General features: G+C 42.8%; 1 protein-coding gene across 1 annotated transcript in view; it reads left to right on the forward strand.

Annotated features, from left to right (window-relative positions):
- The window catches only part of gli3 (GLI family zinc finger 3), a 153,757-nt gene extending 133,025 nt beyond the window's left edge, over positions 1-20,732 (forward strand). The window contains exons 11-15 of the mRNA XM_066676325.1: positions 11,858-12,007; positions 12,422-12,586; positions 13,605-13,898; positions 15,653-16,055; positions 16,493-20,732. Coding sequence (XP_066532422.1) covers positions 11,858-12,007; positions 12,422-12,586; positions 13,605-13,898; positions 15,653-16,055; positions 16,493-18,822 — 3,342 coding nt within the window. The 3' untranslated portion in view covers positions 18,823-20,732. The remainder of the gene's footprint in view (positions 1-11,857; positions 12,008-12,421; positions 12,587-13,604; positions 13,899-15,652; positions 16,056-16,492) is intronic.
- The last annotated feature ends 420 nt before the right edge of the window (positions 20,733-21,152 follow it).

Genomic DNA, 21,152 nt, shown 5'->3' on the forward strand with positions numbered 1-21,152 from the left:
AGCACGAGCACCTGCATTGCTGGGCGTGTCAACTCCGGTTCCTGTAAGAGCGGCACTTCCGGTAGCGCCTCTCTCCGTGCCCGCGGCACCTTCGGCCGCACCTGTCTTCGTGCCCGCGGCACCTCCGGCCGCACCTGTCTCCCTGAGCGCGGTGCCTACGGCCGCGCCTGTCTCCATGAGAGCAATGCCTACGGCCGCGCCTGTCTCCATGAGCGCGGTGCCTCCGGCCGCGCCTCTCTCCATGGACGATGTCGCAGATTCTTCTGCCTCCGTGGACGTCGTCGATAGGACACCAGTTCCCAAGCACCGCTCTGCGTCCACTCCTGACATTCAGGAGAAGCTTACAGGCCTCATGGCACGCCTGGAGCTCTCCTTGAAGGCGGCGCGCGCCTCTCCTGTCTTCATGAGAGCGACGCCCGCCTCCTCTGTTTCCGTGGACGACGTCGCAGATTCCTCTGCCTCCATGGACGTCGTCGCACATCCTCCTGCCTCCGTGGACGACGTCGTCGCAGTTCCGTCTGCCTCCGTGGACGACGTCGTCGCAGTTCCGTCTGCCTCCGTGAACGACGTCGTCGCAGTTCCGTCTGCTTCCGTGGACGACGTCGTCGCAGTTCCGTCTGCTTCCGTGGACGACGTCGTCGCAGTTCCGTCTGCCTCCGTGGACGTCGTCGTCGCAGTTCCGTCTGCCTCCGTGGACGTCGTCGTCGCAGTTCCGTCTGCCTCCGTGGACGTCGTCGTCGCAGTTCCGTCTGCCTCCGTGGACGTCGTCGTCGCAGTTCCGTCTGCCTCCGTGGACGTCGTCGCAGTTCCGTCTGCCTCCGTGGACGTCGTCGCAGTTCCGTCTGCCTCCTCGGACGTCACTGCAGGTTCCCCTGTCTCCGTGGACGTCGTCGCAGGGTCTCCAGTCTCCGTGAGTACGGCTCCCCCAGCCGCTCCTATATCTGTGACTTTGGCTTCGGCCGTTTCGGCTCCTGAGACTGTGGTCACGGCCGTTTCGGCTCCTGAGACTGTGGTCACGGCCGTTTCGGCTCCTGAGACTGTGTTCACGGCCGTTTCGGCTCCTGAGACTGTGGTCACGGCCGTTTCGGCTCCTGAGACTGTGGTCACGGCCGTTTCGGCTCCTGAGACTGTGTTCACGGCCGTTTCGGCTCCTGAGACTGTGTTCACGGCCGTTTCGGCTCCTGAGACTGTGGTCACGGCCGTTTCGGCTCCTGAGACTGTGGTCACGGCCGTTTCGGCTCCTGAGACTGTGGTCACGGCCGTTTCTGCCCCTGAGACTGTGGTCACGGCCGTTTCTGCCCCTGAGACTGTGGCTACGGCCGTTTCTGCCCCTGAGACTGTGGCTACGGCCGTTTCTGCCCCTGAGACTGTGGCTACGGCCGTTTCTGCCCCTGAGACTGTGGCTACGGCCGTTTCTGCCCCTGAGACTGTGGCTACGGCCGTTTCTGCCCCTGAGACTGTGGCTACGGCCGTTTCTAAGCCAGTGACTGTGGCTCCGGCCACTTCTGAACCTGTGACTGTGGCTCCGGCCCCAAGGACTTCGAGGCCAATCCCCAGAACTGTACCCAGGCTGGCACCTTGGACAGTCCCTCGGACTTTTGCCAGTCCTGGGTACCCTGCAGTTGTATTTGTTCCTGTATCTGTCCCTGTTCTGGTTCCTGTCTCTGTCCTTGTCCCTGTGCCCGTGTCAGCCTTGGTCTCTGTTCCAGTCCCGGTCACTGTATTCATGTCAGTCTCTGTTAATGTCTTGGTTCCTGTTCCCCTGCCTAGTCCAGTCCAGTACCCTGTTAAACCCTTTGTCCAGTCTCATGTCCAATTCCCTGTTAGTCCTCTCCAGTCACAAATTAAACCCTCTGTCCAGACCCATGTCCAGTTCCCAGTCCCATCACCTGTCTTGTCACGTGTATCTGCTCCTGTTCCGTCTCAGTCCCCATTTAGTGTTCAGCCCAAGGTCCAGTCACGTGTGTTTTCTCCTGCCTTATCTCCGTCTCTTCTCTCTAGTTCTGTCAAGTGTCCGTTTAAGTCTAGTCCCTTGTTCCCATCTCCATTTCCTATCTTGTCTTGAATCTTTTGGTTTCCTGTTTTTGGTTCTTCTGGCCCCCTCCTGCGCCAGCTCCTGGAGAGTCTCGTTTTTCACGCTCCGGGAGTTGCGTGTCTTGGGGGGGGCGTCTGTCACACCTTGACACTTTCTGGTTTGTTTTCCTCTTCCATGTGGCTGTCTGTTTGTTGTCATTCCTAGCTCCGCCCTCGTTTCACTCTTACCTCCGCCTCTTTTATCATCGTTTCCCTTGTTATCCGTGTCAGGTGTGTCTAGTTAGTTCATGTATTTAAGCCCTCTTCCCTCACTTCCTGGTATCGGTCATTTTGATTTTGTCTGTTTGCTTGTTTTGTTCATCTCTTTGTTTGTTCATTTTATAGTGTTTCTCGTTTCTGATTCCTCGTTCCCCGTTCGTTCTCTTACACCTTTTCGTGACCCCCTACTTCGTTTGTGTTTTGAAATGTTTGATCATCTAGCTTGCCCTGTTTCCTGTTCGTTAATGTTATCTCGTGTTTCTCGTTAAGTTCGTTTGTCGTGTTTTCGCTTAAATAAATCATCTGTGTTGTAGCGAGTGTGTCCGCTTCCCGTGATCTTCTCCTCACACCACCCTGACACACACAATGCAATGCATCTCATGTTGTCCGTCCTGATTTGCTTCTGTGTCCCCTTTCTTTCTTCTATTATAGTCTTTTATTCCTCTTTCTCCCATGCCTCGGCCGATAGGGCAGACGTTCTAATAAAAATATTTGTCTTCGTTGTCCCTCCCCTCTAATTCAGCAGAGCGAGGGATGAGGGGTCTTATCTTTTTCTAATGAGAGGAGTTCAGGGGCTGGGCTGTAGTTGCTGTCCTCCAGCACTTGGGTGGTGTTTTGTGAAGGATGAAGGAGGCGGATTTCATTCAACATACAACAGAAAAAAACAACAACCCACTCCTTTCACTGTATTACAGTGTCTTGAAAAACTAAGAGGAGCAGTAAATGCTAGGGATAAATGATACCTCTGTTTTTCTTTTTCATACATTACCAAAGATGGCTCTGATACTGGATATCTAATATGAATATCTGATACTGGTACTTTTAAAAGGACAATTTCTTGCTCATATAATAACAATATAACCCCAAATGTAGGCTTTTTTACTTTATGACATCAAAAAGCTTCCAACACAGTTCTTTGCTGCAATTTTTATTTCTGCCAGTTTCTGAGCGTTAAATTTACATTTAATGTCATTGTAAATAAGGTGTTAAAATTACTGTTTAATCAATCAGTGTGTTTATGGCTTATTATAAAGGAGAAATGTCAGTGTTGGACATATTGACGCTTTGGAATCGACCCACCTATCTCTAGTGAAGGCAGACTGACTCTCTTTGATTCTCAATCATCTCTGCAATCAGAACATTTAATTTTCTTAACTCTGTGCATTTTTGAAAACACAGAGTAATTTTTAAGGTTTTTTGATGATTGAGCTTTGATGTGCTCCCAATCCCCACATTGTGTTGTTATTTAAAAACATGCAAAATATGCTAATTACATGGTTTTGTTTATGAGTTGTTTTTCCTTCTTGTTTTTTTTCAACATGGGTCTAATTTTAGATGAAACGTAAGCACCACCCTGGTAGTGGGGGCCTTACTGAAAGCCACTTCTGCAGTGCCATCGATGTGTGTGTGTGTGTGTGTGTTTGGCGGGCGTGAAACGTTCGTTCTCACCATGACGCATGGCCGTGCTCTTTTATCGACGGCGCTTAAGCGCTCTCGGTGCTGCCGATAAGATAACCATCACATCTCTGCAATTTAGCGCACTTATCTACCCAACCCAGTCAGCATAAACCAAGCGGGTGTCAATTTTGCTTCATTTAATTCATTATTTCCCCTTCGTCCCCCCACCCTGCTCCCTCTCAATCTCACACTTTCTTTCTTTCCCTCTTTCTTGTTTTTGTCACTACTTTCCCCACCCAAACACTCAGGCCCTTATACTCCAGAGCGTATGCTCCAGGGCCCTTTTCTGTAGGGGCACTCGCTCAGATAAGGGTCCTTTAAAGACTGTTGGTGTGTGGTGGGCTTTGGGAAGCTAGAGGTAGATGCTAGCGAATGGCAGGTCATCTAAAAAACAAGGACAGTGGTGGTCCTTCCAGCTCTTAGCCAGCTCTTAACTTAGTTTCTCTCGAGACCCTCTTTATATCTCAAGTAGAGACTCATAGTGTCTTCTTTTAACTATCAATACATATAGTCACTGCGAAGAATCATTGTTAATCAAATGAATGTCAGTGGAATAAATATGAAACCAAGTGTCACTGATGCAAAGCACAATAGCATCCCTTTCAGGAGCAGTACCCAGATGAATTACAAGGACGTTCCATAAAATGCTTCACATTGTAAAATCTTATTTTGGGGGCATTTCTATTGGTCAGTTCATCAAACAGTTTTGACACAATTTTAATTATATTTGGTACTTTAAAATTATGCCAAAGGGGACAATGCACTCCTGTAAAATTTGAACATGCAAGACTCTGCCTCTGTTGTACTTAGCCTTCAAAGTGTGGTTTACAAAATGTTCGCTACTTTACTAAGCATTTAAGAAATAATTGTTTTAATAATAGGGTCAATGGCATTTTTTGAGGTCACATCGTTTAGAAGGATTTAGTGTGAAATGCAGTGGTTCCCTACCCATCTTCAAAAGTTACACAGTGTAGTTTGTGCAGTGCTCAACCTGGAGTAACAACAACAGAGGCTCTGTTCTCCCTGTTACTGGTCAGTGGAACAGCCCAATTATTTTAAATGAAGCTGCACTTTTAATGTAAAACACTACCTTGTGTTGCTTTAAATCAACTTTGAGTAAGAGGATCTTAACATGTGCTTTTTACAGTAGTTTGGAAAACTCTCCAAATTTTTTATTTAGGCAAAACCTACTGTTCATTGGAAGGACATTTGGAAGAATATAAAGCTGACCCTTGATTACAGATTGTTCTTTAATATATTCTAAACTGACTGACTAAAACACAGCCTGTAAAGGCATTTAACACACTTGAAAAGTAACAGCAAGGGATTTAGGATTTCACAAGTAGTTTTTGACAAGCACGTGATTCCAGCTTTCCTTCCATTCCAGGCTGTGACTGATGGTGGCGCTGTAGGGTGGTCTGTTTTTGTGCTTGTGCAAGTGTGTGTAGGGTAAGAATAGCCTCTCTAAGCTGCGCTCTGCTCCTCCCTGTGTTGGGGGGAGATAAAGGAAAACTGAGGGAGAAGGCAGACCCCTCTCTGGCTGCTGGCAAAGACCCTTTAATTGGTAAAATGCAGATTTTTTTTTTGATCAGCCTGAGGATTAGACGCCTTATCAGTCTGGAGTATCTTACACAGAGATGAAAAGGCAGAGCAGAATTACACATGCCAATTCCACCCCACCCCTTCTTCTCTCTCTCTCTCTCTCTCTCTCTCTCTCTCCTTTCAAATATGCACTCTTTTTCTCTTTCCATCTCACGTTACCCTTCCCTGATTCCTTTTTTCACTTTCCCCCATTTTTTGTCCCTCTCTCTCTCTCTCCTTTCACACATACACAACGCTTCAGTGATTGACATGAGAAAGGAGTGTATGATTTATTAGTGGGACTTTGATAAAGCTGAACACTGTTGCGGGTCCCTGGCGCTTTGGGAAATAGCCGTGTAAACAGCCGCTTTTCATGCATGCCTGCATTTTAATGGGGCAGTCCACAGCATAGTAAAAAAAAGCCTGATAAGGAGACAATATAGATGGGTTTAAGAGTGGGTAAAGAGTCTACAAAATGACTAAGTAATGAAGGCAGCCCACGCATCTCTACTAGATTAGGTTTGTGTGTGTGTGTGTGTGTGTGTGTGTGTGTGTGTGTGTGTGTGTGTGTGTGTGTGAGTGAAATGAAATGAAATGTGGTATGTTGCTTTAGTGAAGGAATTTTACATGCACTGATCAAAATTTTCCATCTGCTCTCAGTTGTTATTTTAACAATGCAGCAAAATCTATTTTCAAACAAAAGTTTAAACAGTGAGGAACTAAGCCCACAGCAAACTGGCTACAGTGACATAACGTGACATAAACCTGAAGAAAACGAACAACAGATTTTGAACAGAGGCTTTGTTGGCAGTGTCATGAACATGGTAGCTGGGCTAAATCTGCAGATGAAAACACAAATTATAATAATAATTAATAATAATAATAATACATTACATTTATACAGTGCTTTTCAAGAACCCAAACACACAAGTTAAAGGTAATGTAGCAACAGACAGACCACATGAACAAATACAAAAACAAACATTTATGGCACTGGGAAGTTTCCTCCCATGGTCCAAAAAACACACGTTGGTAGGTGGATTGGCGACTCAAAAGTGTCCGTAGGTGTGAGTGACTCGGTGAGTGTGTGTCACCATGTGGAGGACTGGCGCCCCCTCCAGGATGTGTTCCTGCCTTGTGGCCATCGATTCCGGGTAGACTCCAGACCCACCGCGACCCTGAACTGGATAAGCGCTTACAGACAATCAATGAATGAATAATATCTACCATAAAATATCACACCATGGATAAACTGCCATTCTTCACACTTCCGTTAGATAATATTTATTACCTGCAGAACACTTGGCCAGATTCTGAAGAAGGGTTTGACAGCAGACCTATGTCATGTAATTGTGAAGGGTCAGATCCACATGAACACTATGGAACATACGCGCACTGCTGTGCTGCCATTTTTCTGTACAACAAACAAGCAAACAATTATCTTAGTCTGTGCTGAGCACAAGTGTGTGTTTTAGTCCCAGTTGCTGGTGTTCTCTTGTTGTTGGGTTTTCTCTGTCAGCCTGAAGATGAATGCTCCTCTCTTCTGTGCAGACTCTGCTCTCAGCACCTGTTAGTCTCTCTCTCTCTTTCTGTTCTTCCTACCAGCACCATCCTTTCAGTAACGAGAGCCATTAGATCTGACCATTAGGGTATTAGTGTCGCTCCCCATTTAATTCCCTCGCTCTCTTTCCGCTCATCCGTCTATCAGTGTAGTGAGGTCATGCATCACAGTCGACAGCATCAAGCTCATTTGTACAAGCGAGTGTAGTAGTGTTCAGGGACTCTCTCTCTCTCTCTCTCTCTCTCTCTCTCTCCTCTCTCTCTCTCTCTCTCTCTCTCTTCTCTCTCTCTCTGTATTGAATGTGGTTTCAGTGGCAGACAGATTGTGTGCCACAGGGAGTCCCACTCAGCACGAGGGCCCGAAAGTAAAAACCAGAAAGGAAGGAGGGGTTTTTACACAAGTCTATATATATCGTAAATATGCCAGAACGCTTAAGTGTGTCATCCAAAGCTTTTACCAATGTTTAAATTGCAATCCAAATTAAGAAGTTTTTTGCCTTCTCTTTTATTCGTGTAATTCAAACATTATCTGTAACCACATCTCCAATTCAGGATTACAGCAGGTCCAGAGCCTACCCAGAATCACTGGGCACAATGCAGGAACACACCCTGAATGAGGTGCCAGTCCATCAGGAGCCAATACACACACATATTCACTCAAACATACACACCTATGGACAATTGAGAATGGCCAGTCAAACTACAAATGTGTGTTTGTGTGAGTAAACTGGAGCACCCAGAGGAAACCCACACAAACACAGGGAGAACACACCACACTCCTCACAGACAGTGACTTGAGGCATGGATCTAACTCACAACCCCAGGCCCCCTGAGCTGTGTGAAGTTGACACTAAATGTTATGCCACCTTCCTTCTCCTTTAAAGTTGCAGTTTTAAAGTTTTGGAGAATGCTTATAAATATTTACCTCTCTTCCTGGAGAAGAGAATGTAATGTACTTTTAGAGACACGGCTTCACTTTAAACCACTGTTGTACTTTTAAAGGTACATTTACACTGTTTGTGAAAGTGTACAGTTTTTCTGACAGTGTATGTGCTTTAGTTTTGTTTATTATATTTATTAAGTATTAGCAACCAACTGGTTTATTTGAGCAAAGCTAATGCATGCCTTTTTTATTTAAAGTAACAGAAAATGTACATTTCAGAAAAATAGTGTGTCCCCAAACGAAAATTGGGCTGTCATTGAATGATCTTTCCAGTTTGTGCTGGAAGGCTCATGCCAGCTTTCCCTTGCCATGTTTATTCAGATTGTTTTCATTTACAGCTGGACTCTGTAACTCATTACAGAAAGATTCCTAAATCTGTCTCTGAGACAGCGAACCTCTGTATTAAAAAAGTGATGCACTAATGTGCCCCTGGCGTTTTCCGTACGAAGATAATGAAGCTTAATTTAAGTCTGACTCTCTTTATAGAGGTGAACTTTAAGAAGGTAATAAAAAATAAAACTCTTAGAAAAGAGTGATAACTGTGACTGTCCCAGCGGTGGGACCCTCAGTGATACGTATTAGTGGCTTTAATTGCAGGCACAACATTGTATCATATTTTATTGGATTTATAAAATATGAGATTTTGAATTTGAATTAATCCCATTTCAACTCCAGACTTTTAGTTTCTTTTCTCATTCAATAAACCTTTGAAATATTATGAAAATTCTCGTGTACTTAGATTTCCTTCCGGAGCAGACAATGTAAAGTAACTTCAGAGTAAACAACTGGACTTTAAGAGCACTGCTCTACTTTGAAGGGAAATTGTATTTACCTTTAAAGGACAGTGTAGTTATTATTAATTAGTTGTTGTAAGGTATTTTTTATTTAATGAAAAAAACCTTAGTAAAAGCACATCTCAGAAAGAAAGGTACTATAAAGGTACATTATTGTCACTAAAGGTACAGACCGTGTAAAGTACATTTTAACGTACAACAGTGGTGTTAAAGTCCGGTAGAGTCCCTAAAGTTACATTACATTCTCTTCTCCAGAAGGAGAGGTAAATATTTGTAAGCTTTCATTAGAAAAAAAAAAAAAATAGGTCCTGGACATGAAATGGGGCGTATGAAATCAACACAACTTAAAACTGTACAATAAATATAGGATATGGTACGTTTATGCTCCCTACTGAATGTGTTCCATTGAGGGTACCACCACGGTGACAGCAAAAATGTGCCGTGATCATTTTTCTGGGATGTATGTATGATATCAATAAAAAGTTTAGGTTCAAAAGGGTAAAAACAGGGTAAAAACAATTATTTCATCTTCTATGAATCCAACATCATTAATCCAAGTGTTTCCACTTGTTTCATGAGCTACAGGTGAGAAAAAGATATTATGAATTTGGAAAATGTTTAAGTTACCACTGATGATATATAGCTGGGATTAGTGTGTTAGGGTCAGTGGGGTTAAAGCAAGGCCACAGAAACACCAGTCAGGGTCAGCGTGTGTGTGAAAAGGGGGCCAGGTTTGAATGACAGTCCACCACCTCAGTGTCTAGTGATTGATCTGGAGGTGCGCTCCGTCTATCACTCACTCTCTCACTCACTTACGCGCACACACACACACACACACACTGTGCGCAGTGCTGCTAGGCAAACTCTGGGAAAGTTTGGGCAGATGGTATGAAGGTGACAGAGAGGCTGGCGACGCGGATCGCCTTCATGTCATGAAGAAGAATAGAGGATGAGCTCCTCTCTCCGTCTCTACCAGCACCTTTCACTCGTTTTTATTCTGAATCTCTCTCTCTCTCACTCTCTCTCTTTCTCTTTTTTGCCTTTTCACTGTCACTCGTCCCTGTCCCCTCTCCTACTTTGTATGTGAGGGAAATCAATTCAGATTTTCTGTCTCTCTCACACTCTCTCTCTTTCTCTGTCTGCTTTTCTTTCCATGGCCTTCTGTTTTCTCTCTCCCCTTTCCCTACTTTTCTCAATTTTTTCTCTCTCCATCTTTTTTTCTCTTCCTCTATCCCTTGTTCCTTTGGGCAGTGTCCCTCCTGCTTTAGAGTGCATTAATCCAGGTTGTCTGTGATCAGGATATTGCGTCTGTCTGCATGATTTGAATGGCTTTAGGAATGGAATGGCACTTCAGAGCTCTGCCCACTGCTGTGTTTGTATGTATGCCAGATGTTGTCCCCCCTTAGTGCTCTCATTGAATGTGTGGGTGTGGGTGTGTTAAAAAGTAACCAAAATATTAATGTTTTGCTCTGTAGAGTTTAAGGTTAGAATAATAGTTTTTTTTCATAGACTTTGGGAAAATGTAATACATATTGACACCCCATACGTTTAAACAAAACTGTGTGTTAGCTCATTGATCTTCGTTGATTTGTGTGTGTGTGTGTGTGTGTGTGTGTGTGTGTGCGTGTGTGTGCGTGCGTGCGTGTGTGTGTGTGTGCATATGTGTGTGTGTGTGACATAGAGAGTGTGAACAATATGACAATAACAAAATAGATATAGATAAGTACAGTATGAAAAATACAGAAAGAATAGAGAGAGAGAGAGAGAGAGACAGACAGACAGACAGATAGAGAGAGAGAGACTAAGAAAAACAGAGCCAGAAAAAGACTAAGAATAAGAAAGAGAAGTACAGCTGACTGTCAGTGAGTCGGAAAGTGATGGTGTGAATGAGAGATTGGTAGAGAGAGGGATGTATATTGCTGTGAGAGCAGTGAGAGAGAGTGACTCCGGTGCTTTTGGAAAGGCCTCAACATATAACTCATTAGATGCTGGCTGAACTTTTGATTTTTATACACACACACACACACACACACATCTGCTTTCCCTCCGCCTCCTTCTCTCTAAGCCTCAGATTGGAAGTTGCCACTGCAGCACAACTGTCAGTGCTTGTCATGGCAGGGCAGAGGCCTGTAGTGATAGGAGGTGACAGGGTTTTATTTGAAATCCCGTTTAAATTGGACATAGAAACTCAACAAACCATGTTTTACTTGTGCCAGAGAGAGAGAGAGAGAGAGAGAGAGCAGAAAGATATTGACGCATGTAAAAGAAAGCCAAGTAAAAAAAATGAATGAAAGAAAGAATTGGAAAATAACCTGCAAAAGCCAAGCAGCCATGGCTTTGTTGACACAGATGGTTCTGTAGTCAGCCCCTAAAGTTTTCCCTGAGCAGTCTCATTCATTTTTTCAGGTCAGCTTAAACTCGGAACAGTCATCTGCCTTTAATCTGAAACTTCTGTGGCGTAATAAACAGTGGCTATTAGAACAGAGGCATTAGTGCTGCTGTTGTGGATGTTACACTTTCGTCTGTTTTAATCCGTTTTGAGCGCTCTGTGACTCTGATTGCATGCCTTTGATTCGCATGCTCAAAGCCTGAGGAATTTCGTGAGTGCCAAGCTCTCTTGTGGCATAAATGTGTAATTACACCTTACATGTTATTGTTTACTGAGCTAAACAGGAGTTCCTCTTCTCTAAACCTCTTCTATAAACACTGTTGGAAACAAAGTCACTGAGCGGATCGAAGTTGAATGGTTTATTCCAGAGAAACTTGATTATTCTCTTTTCTTTACAATGAAGTGATAGTGAACCAGGGGTCACAATGTAACTAAACTAAATACAGACATTTTAATTATTATCCAAAATAACTACACATATTTCTATGTATATACCAAATAACTGACTTTACAGATTAGGTTTTGAAAAATGTTTTAATGTCACTTTAAAGCAAAACATTTTAAATTGAACATTTTATGTTCAGCTGGTAATCAAAGTGTTACCTGGAGATGAAATGGTGTTTAAACATTTTTGTTCATACATCTATAATATATGAACACTATACCTTTTTTATGACTTAGTTCGACAGGCGCTCATGATTTTATTTCTGTGGAAATTATTCACACGCTTGCTCCAAGTCAATTCAAAGCATCTTTCATCTCATTGTATCATGTGCTTCGCGACTGCTGTGACTGACCTACTGATGTGTTCTCTGATGTCTGACCTGATCTCTCACACAGCATATCAATAACGACCACATCCACGGGGAAAAGAAGGAGTTTGTGTGTCGCTGGGAGGAGTGCTCTCGAGAACAGAAGCCTTTTAAAGCTCAGTACATGCTGGTGGTACACATGCGCAGGCACACGGGCGAGAAGCCACACAAATGCACGGTGAGAAACTACATTACCCAGCATGCCCCCGCTTCAAAAAAGCTGTCTTTGCATTGTGAAAAGAGAATTAATCATGTGTTTGATTGAGTATACCTTTGTTGAGTATAGGAACTTAATAAAGGAACATTTGCACAACAGAAAATTAATCTTCTAGTGTCCTGAGAACACTGGGCTGGCAACAGAGCCATAAGCCTCAACATCATTGAATGTGTTTGGGATTACTCTGATCTTAAGAACCAGAAAATGCGAATTAACTTTGGAGTTGTGTAAAGAAATCAATACAGATTGTTTTAGAACAAACTGAAAGGCATGTCTCCTGAAAAGAATAGACATGCAATAAAGCCAAAGATGGTCTCTCCCAACTCCATCACATTTTACACAATATGTTTGTGCTTTGTAAATGTCTTTCTGCAGTTTGAAGGCTGTGCTAAGGCGTACTCCAGACTGGAGAACCTGAAGACACACTTGCGTTCACACACAGGAGAGAAGCCCTATGTGTGTGAGCATGAGGGCTGCAACAAGGCCTTCTCTAATGCATCTGACCGTGCCAAACACCAAAACCGGACACATTCTAATGAGGTAAACACTCACGGTTATGTGCTTATGAATGCACTTACAGCATACAGAGGTTGAGGCAAGCGTGTAGAGAGCAGGCACAGTTTATTATTCATATCTCTGAACTGCATTATTGCTTTTACACAGGGCTTTGCTTGGGACTGAAAGTGGAAATGTAGTGCCATGTACCATTGGCCCACTTATTTTGATCCACACTAATCTGTGACTTTTAATGCTGCAAGAGTTCAATTTTATTACCCTAATTAAATGCTTTTATTCATTTATGATTAGTTCACATTTTTCGTGTAAAAAAAGACTTTCAGAGTAAATTGATTTGAAATGTTCCATTTTAATGAAATTTTCTGAGCCAGAATTGTTCATGGTGGAAGTGACAGAAAACAGATGTCTGAAGCATTTTAAAGCTATTACATGAATGACTTCGATACCTAATGCCTGATGCCTAATATGTTGGTTTTCCAAAAATGTTGTTACCTTAGAAACATATACAAATTCCAGTATTGCTGCAGGTGGTGATGCTGCCACACAACTCCAAGAACTCTGGGTCCTGGGTTCAGCCCTCTCCTTGAGTAACTGTCTGTTAGGAGATGTGTTCTCCCTGTGTATGAGTAGGTTTCCTCCAGGTGGCCAGATTTCCTTCCACAATTCATAAAACGCTTGTTGGTAGTTAGATTGGGTGAGTGTGTGGTGCCAGGTGCAAACCTGATCAGAATGAAATGGGAACAGAACTTGACTGAATGAATTAACTTTGTGGTCATTTAGGATACATAAGAAAATGGTTGTTTGTGTTTGGAATGGATATGTTCCTAATCGCTGGTTAATATAATTATGACTGGGAAAAATTTGAGGCATTGCACCAGTTTGCATTAAATCACTCTGATTGACTTTGCCTACATCACAGTAAATAAAATGAATAAGTATAACAGGAATGCAGTTGCTTGTGTAGTACTCTTCAGTGTTTTTAAATACATAAGACATAAGTTGTACGCATTATTAAAGAGTTCTGGTTGCTTGTCTTTCTCAGAAACCTTATGTTTGCAAGATTCCTGGCTGTACCAAGCGGTACACAGACCCCAGCTCTCTGCGCAAACATGTAAAGACTGTCCATGGTCCCGAAGCCCACGTGACTAAGAAACAGCGCGGGGACGTGTACCCTCGACCCCCGCCCCAGCCCAGGGAACCAGGAGCTAACGGACAGGGCCGCTCGCCAGGGCAACTGCCCTTGGGAGCTTTTACGGACCAAAGGGAGTATAACCATGCTACCTCAAAACAGGATGAATGTCTGCAAGTCAAGTCAATCAAGACAGAGAAGCCAATGGTAAGCCCCTTTCCATTTTGATAATCAAATACACATTCACTTACCTTAGGCTGACAACAATATGTGCAGCATTTCTGATAAAGTAATCAAATACTCCTCAGATATTCTTATCTCAGAAATTATATTCATACACATGTATAGTTCATGTAATATCCTTTTCTGTAACCTCTTCAACACCTATCACCTTTTAGACCAATATTTTATTGTTTGACGTATTTTCCCCCTGTTCCTGCTCGCTCTCATTTCTCAGCCTATCATGTCCTTAACCTCTGTTTTACCTTTGCTCTGCATGGCCTATTTATTAACTGAATGTCTTTTTCATCCAATGCTTCACGCATTACTTCCCTCTCTTTCTAAGGACAGTGGGTGATCAGGTGAGATTTGATGAACTTTGACCTTTGATGTCCTTGTGAATCTGAGCTCTGCTTTATTGCCATTGGTCATTCTGCCTTCACACACGGTTGTTAGATTAAACGAAAGCAGTCATTCGCCTGTAGTGTCCCATCTTCACTGTGTTGTGCCATAGAATGTAAACAGAATTGACAGGTCATTTGCTGATTCCCAGTTGTTGCAATAACATCACATCTACAGCCACTTCAGTGTGTCATTCAGCTTCTTTCTTACTGAGTGTCAGTTGAAGTCAGGTTTAAGGAAAGAGGACTGAAAAACCGGAATGAACACACAGCATGTGCAAAATTCATTCGTTAGTGCCAGAAAGGATGAATTTAAAAAGATCCAAGGCACTTATTTATTGTGTATTTTTTCAAATATTTGTCAATTTTCAGTATGGACAATACCCCCATCTTGGCTCATTTGCTTTGAAAAGACACTGTTATTCCCTATTGTCTACACCTCTAGCCAGTCTTGTAACAAAAACACTGTGGTGTACTTGCATGCCACTCTTTGTTGTTTAGATTTGGTATGGTCCACTGATGAGCATTGGGGACCTATTATTTACGCTCCTGTTATTTACTATGAAATGGAACAGTACTGTTTTTGTGATTAACCAGGACAGATAAATTGGACAAATGTTGAAAAATGACACACTATGTTCTTGGCTTAAAGAGTAAAAAACCTTATACACTTTCCACAAGAGACACACATAATGGCTTTGTAGTCCTTGAACAAATCAAATTATGCCCCATGGAGCAGGTGGCCCGTGTGTAAAATAGGTTTAGTACAAACTTTCTGATACATTCGGCCACTAGGTGTCAGTAACAAGAAGAGTAATCTATTTTAAGCCCCAAACATTTAGATCTGTAACAATGAGTGAATGGCTATGATAGAGAATGGATACCAGTTGAAAATATGAAAGATATGCAGAATACAGTAAAACAGCAGAAGCCTAAAGGGTTGCCTGTGCTAGTGATTTACCACTAATTACAGTTTGTTATATATCATATTTTTAAATAGAATTTTGTGTTTATTTACATATTTTCTAATATTCTTTGAGTCAAGAATTGTCATATTAGTGTATATTAATATCCAGTATTTTCACATGTAAGCTGTATTAAAGAGGCGTATAATATACAAAACAACATTACAATCTGTATCCATACCAAAACCCATTTCAAATGCCTTTCATCAGTGTTTTTTCTCTCACGTTCATTTGATAAAATATTTTCATACCATGTATGAAAAAAGAAGCGTTATCTCGTTATGTCTTGTATATCTAGATATATCACTATCGCATCTGCTTGCTAAAATTTTATTAATTCATTCATGCATGTTTCTTCTAAACTCTTCTCTATCAGACGTCTCAGCCAAGCCCTGGCGGTCAGTCTTCATGCAGCAGTGACCAGTCCCCCGCCGGCCCCCATTTCGGCCGTGGAGTCCAGCTTGCTTTGAGCAGCATTGGGATGGTGGGGGAGGCGGTGGAGATCGAGGACCAGGAGAATGAAGAGGAGGAAGAGGAGGATGACAGAGAGGTAGAAGAGGAGGATGGCCCCATTATGGACTCCACTGTGTCCACTGCCACGGCCACAGCAGCTACCTTAACCCTGCAAACACGTAGGAGCCTGGGACGACCTTTGCGCTGGATGGAACAAGTGAAGATGGAGAGGCTTAGGCAGGTGAATGGAGGCATTCCTAGGCTGGGACATCTGTCCCCTACACTGCCCCCTAAAGGCCAGGCCCTGCCTGCCCTCACAGGAAAAGGTAAGACTTTGTCATAATAAAGAGTGTACATGTCTTATGCAGCAACACGTCTGGTCTTGTATAAGATAGTTACATCCTCAAGCACGGATATTAAATAAGCACAAATCTAACATTCTATAATTTAATATTCAGGAATTCAATTTCATATAACGAGAATATACTGATATATATAACAACAACTGATACACTTTGTAGTTCGGCAATTACTGACCATTGATGAACAGGGTGACAGGAAGCAAACAAAGTATGCAGAGCAAGTGATGGACTATATTCTGTAAGTGTAAAACTATGAAGTGCTCCTGTGTGGTCAATAAAGCTGAGAGAATGGACCGTGAGCGTTTAAGGGAGGTGGTCATAATGTTATGGTTGATCGGTTTACTTATGATTTAAAGTGTACAATATTTAATTTTATTTTTCTATGTTCTTGTCACACTTAGGCTCATGTCCTGGCAGAAATACTTGTGGGGGGACACCGGTGCCCCAGCCTCCTCCACGTCTGGAGCCGTCCAGTACAGAACTGACAATGCTGAGTCTACTGCGTGATCGCCGTGACAGTAGTGGCAGTGCCACCAGCTCAGCCTACCTAAGCAGCAGCCGCCGTTCCTCTGGAATCTCACCCTGTTTTTCTAGCCGCCGCTCTAGCCAAGCCTCACAATCTGAGCACAGCCAGCACAGACGCCTGCACAACCTCAGTTCTACTGACTCCTATGACCCCATCTCCACGGATGCTTCGCGCCGCTCTAGTGAGGCCAGCCAGTTTGGAGGAGGTGGAGGCTCATTTGGAACAGTGCCTGGAGGAAGCTGGGGTATTGGAAGTGGATGTATAGGAGAAGGTGGGATGGGTTCAAGGGGTGTGCTGAACCTTACCCCAGCACAACACTATCGTCTCAAGGCCAAATATGCAGCTGCCACGGGTGGGCCCCCTCCAACACCTTTACCTAACATGGAAAAGGTTAGCATGAAGACCCGCACGACTGTGGCTGGCGATGGGCAAGATACAAGCCTGCTCTCGCTACCGCCTCTCATCAGACCAAGACGCTGCAGCGACGGTAGTACCAATGGACACAACGGTCACACGGGTAGGCAGAGGGTATTCTACCCCGGGGAAGGCCCAGGCAATAGTGACAGGAGGGCAAGTGACCCTATAAGAAGAAGAGATCATGGTACCTTTGAACTTCCTCAGATACAGCGCTTCAGCAGCTTAAATAACATGCAGCCCTTACCCCCTCTTGTTGGTAATCAGTACCCACATAGAGGTGGTCAAGGTCAAAGTCTGCAGAACTACACCTGCTCAGAGAGCAATCTCCAGAGGGGCTTTCTCTCCCCTTGCCCTCCGAGTATCATGGAGCAATCAGCACTTGAGGCTTTGGCCATGGAGCATGATGGGGCTTTGCTATTTAGGGATGAAGACATTCTGCCTGATGAATTAGTGCAGTACCTCCATTTGCAAAATTACGAGATTGCCTACAGTCAGCAAAATGATATAAATGCACATTCTCAGAGGATCGATTTTCACCAGGGTTCTGAGGAGGCCCAGAACTGCCACAATTCTCTACAGCAACAGGTAGCACCAGATGCACAAGGGTCCAGCAAAGATGGTATGCCCATACAATGGAATGAGGTAACCTCAGGCAGTGCTGACGTTTCTCCGCCCCGGCAGTCACAGAGGTGTGGGAGGTGGCCGAAGCAGAATGGAGCAGTGAGCAGTCCATTTGGTCGATTTGGAAACATGGTCATACAGCAGCAGCTCCCTTCCCACTTCACAGATCAGCACATCCCTAATCAAAGGGCTGGGACCCCTCATGTGGCTGAACTGACCAATGGGCACATTCACCCGAACCCACACAGGGAAGGGCCAAAACAAACCCAGCAGATGTCTTGCAGAATGAGCCCGTGTGTGAAGATGGAGACTACTCCAGGTAATTGTCGGGATACAAGGAGGACTAGCTCCAACACTCACAACTTTGGTCAGCCGGACTTCTCTCAGATCACACTGGGTCCCATCCGCCCAAGCTGTGTTCAGCAAGCTAACACCTTGCAAACAAGGTTACAGCCTAACTTCGCAGTCCCACATCGAATAAAGGGAACCCACTCTCACCAACCCCAGTCTGTTAATGTGTGTCCACCTCCCACTCAAGGTTCTTCTCAACCACAGCAATATCCCACCCAGCAAGTTATGAATAGTCACCAAGCACAACCTTATCAGCGGCAAACATTTAGAAATGAAAACATCATCAGCTGTTCACTTGCTCATCAAGTTTCAGGACTAAAACTTGAAGTAGAAGATCATCTTCACACCAACAGTTGCTCTTCCACCCAGCAACAACAGTTCATTGCTGACTGCTTTGGCACAACAGGGTCTTCTTCTTCAAACTTTGGTGAAGTACAGCAGCCATGTCTAATGGAATCCTTGAAGATAGAAGCTGGGGTATCAGGTGGATCCTCAGGGGATCTTTTGTCCCCTGGTGCTGACCAGGTGACCAGTACAGTGGAAGGTAACCCTGATAGCAGTGTTCTGAATAACGTTGGTCTAGATTTCACTTCCATCCTAGAGGATCATTTTGATCAGGGCAGTCTAGTGTCTGACGTCATCAGTCCCAATATACTCCATGGTTTATCACAGGCTTCCTCTCGACTGGCAACTCCTCACCTCTCCGCCATGTTTAACAACTTAAATCCTGGCACCAACAACATGGCCATTGGTGATATGAGCTCCCTCCTCACCACCCTAGCAGAAGAGAGCAAGTTCCTTGCCATCATGCAGTAGGGTTTGGGACACCCCTGTAAATGAGAATTAAACTACATACAGATTTTACTGGTGTAATGTAAAGATATGGATAATGGGGAGAAAACCTTAGTGCTTTATGTAAGCAGGAGTCTTTTTTAAACATGTGTTAAGATAAAATATATGCCTACTATTTTTTATCACTTGGCTGCCCTTGAGAAAGGGGAAACCGCAAAAATGTGATAAATAAATACATAAAACAATCAAATTCTGGAATAATTAATAATGAAAGGCTCATTTTATATTGCTTTTCAATGACAGTGGGTGACTTAAATATCATTCCCATCACTCCAAAACAGTATTGTGTGTATTCATGTGTTTTGTTTTGTTTTGTTTTGTTTTTCCCTTGGTGTATGTGCATGTTTGTTTCCTGATCAAATATAAACATAGTTTTTATTTTTTAAAGCAAGTAGAATATTACATTTACAAATGTATTTTTATTTTTCATATGAACCATATATTCCAGAGAGGATAAATTGACAACCTGACCTAACCATCAGGAGGTCAAGACAGAGTCAAATATTACGTGTAACAGGTCCTAATGTTCCAGTTTTTATTATATTAACATTGTTATATTGATGTTTTATACATGTCTTACAATTCTAGTATTAAGATCATATTTCACATCTAATTAAATTTTATCGTATTTCAACATATTCTTTAAACATGACATTGAGTAATATGAGGGACCATTTTGTTACATAAGGGTACTACACAAATGTGGAGCAGAGCCCCATAGTGAATAATTGTACTACTTGATTTACCATAACTGTATACATGTATATAGGCTTTTTTTCTCCTATTTTTTACATTGTAAGAATTTACAATCTACATCATGCTTACTGTGTTTTAATGACTGGTGCTTTTGACAAGCTGTGCATTATGTGGCAATAGTGGAAAACAGAATGAGGTTATATGTAGTCACCCTCAGTATGTTGCTTATTGCACAAAGACTAGAAATTTAAGTATGGTGGCCAAAATGTGCCAAAAATAGGCATTGGTGTTAACTCATTTTACAGTTTGCAAAATAGAAGTAATTTCATTTGTGTTTCTTTTTGTTAAGTGGGTTGTGCATTGTGTTTTGTTACAAAAAAGGAGTGCAAAATATCAAGTCTTTGTAATGCATTTAATTCTGTTTTTATCTGTACTGATTGGTCTATAAGGCAACATGGAGACACATCATGCTCTTATGCAAAGAGAACTCAAATTTGGCGATTTTGTTAACAGTATTAAGAACAATCTGTACATAACTGATATGTACAGTTTTATATGTCATGCTGTAGCAATTAGGTACTGTTTGTTTTGTATGGTTATTTGAGTTGTTCTTTTTCTTTTTTTTTTTCGAAGTTGTTTATCTATGTCATGCTGTTGTTTTGTTGTGGTGTGATCCATTCCCTGCAGAAAGGACTAGGGGGGTTTGGGCCAAAGGTATGTGCCTTATTAGTGCCTGCCGATATCAAGAGGAACACTGCCAATTTTTATAAAAAATTCTTACAAAAAAAAAAAAAAAAAAAGTTAAAGTTAAATGCAGCAGGAGAGGCCCAAAACTTCACATAAATTACAATGACAACACATGCTTTTAGTACGGGTTGGGCATCAAGAAATGTGACATCTGAAAAAAGCAAAAATGTTGGTAGAAGATACTTTAAGTTATCACATTTCTTGCCTTTTTTTATATATATACTTGTAAATACGTAATCCTTTGGTAGAGTATAGTAGAGAGCTGAGATGAGAAAATGGGCCAAAAATGAGCATAGGTACCAAGTAGGAATATCCATGCCCTGTCTTAAATTCAAAGGGAATCAGGGTTTATGGAATCAGGGTGCATAACACCCTTGAAGGGAAACAACATCTGAAAGCTCTTTTTTGTAACAGACCACAACAAATGTTTGTAAGATTTTAATAAAAAAGTAAATAATGTACCTGGTGTCTGAGAAGCTTCTGTGTTTTTAATGGGATGTTTTTTTTTTCCAGAACTTGCTGTAGCATTCAAGCCATTTAACAGTGGAAGAGATGTAGCTGTTTCATTTGAAGAATACCATGCCTTTATCCACTCCACTGCATAAATGTGAAGGACAAATGAATGTTAAAAATAACCAAATAACATTTAACAAACGTGTTAAGCAGCAGCGTCAGTTTTAGCACCGAGAACATAGGTGTCCTTTACTTCCTAACCTCTGGGATTCCAAATGAACTGTAAAAAGACTAAAACAGCTTTTCCTTAAATATAATCTATTTGATGAAGTAAGGCCATAGGAACAATCGTGTAAGCCAAGAACTAAATTCCTCACTTTACAAAGTAACTTACGTAT

The sequence above is a fragment of the Hoplias malabaricus genome, chromosome 1 (genome assembly GCF_029633855.1).
Source record: "Hoplias malabaricus isolate fHopMal1 chromosome 1, fHopMal1.hap1, whole genome shotgun sequence".
In the NCBI taxonomy this organism is placed as follows: Eukaryota; Metazoa; Chordata; class Actinopteri; order Characiformes; family Erythrinidae; genus Hoplias; species Hoplias malabaricus.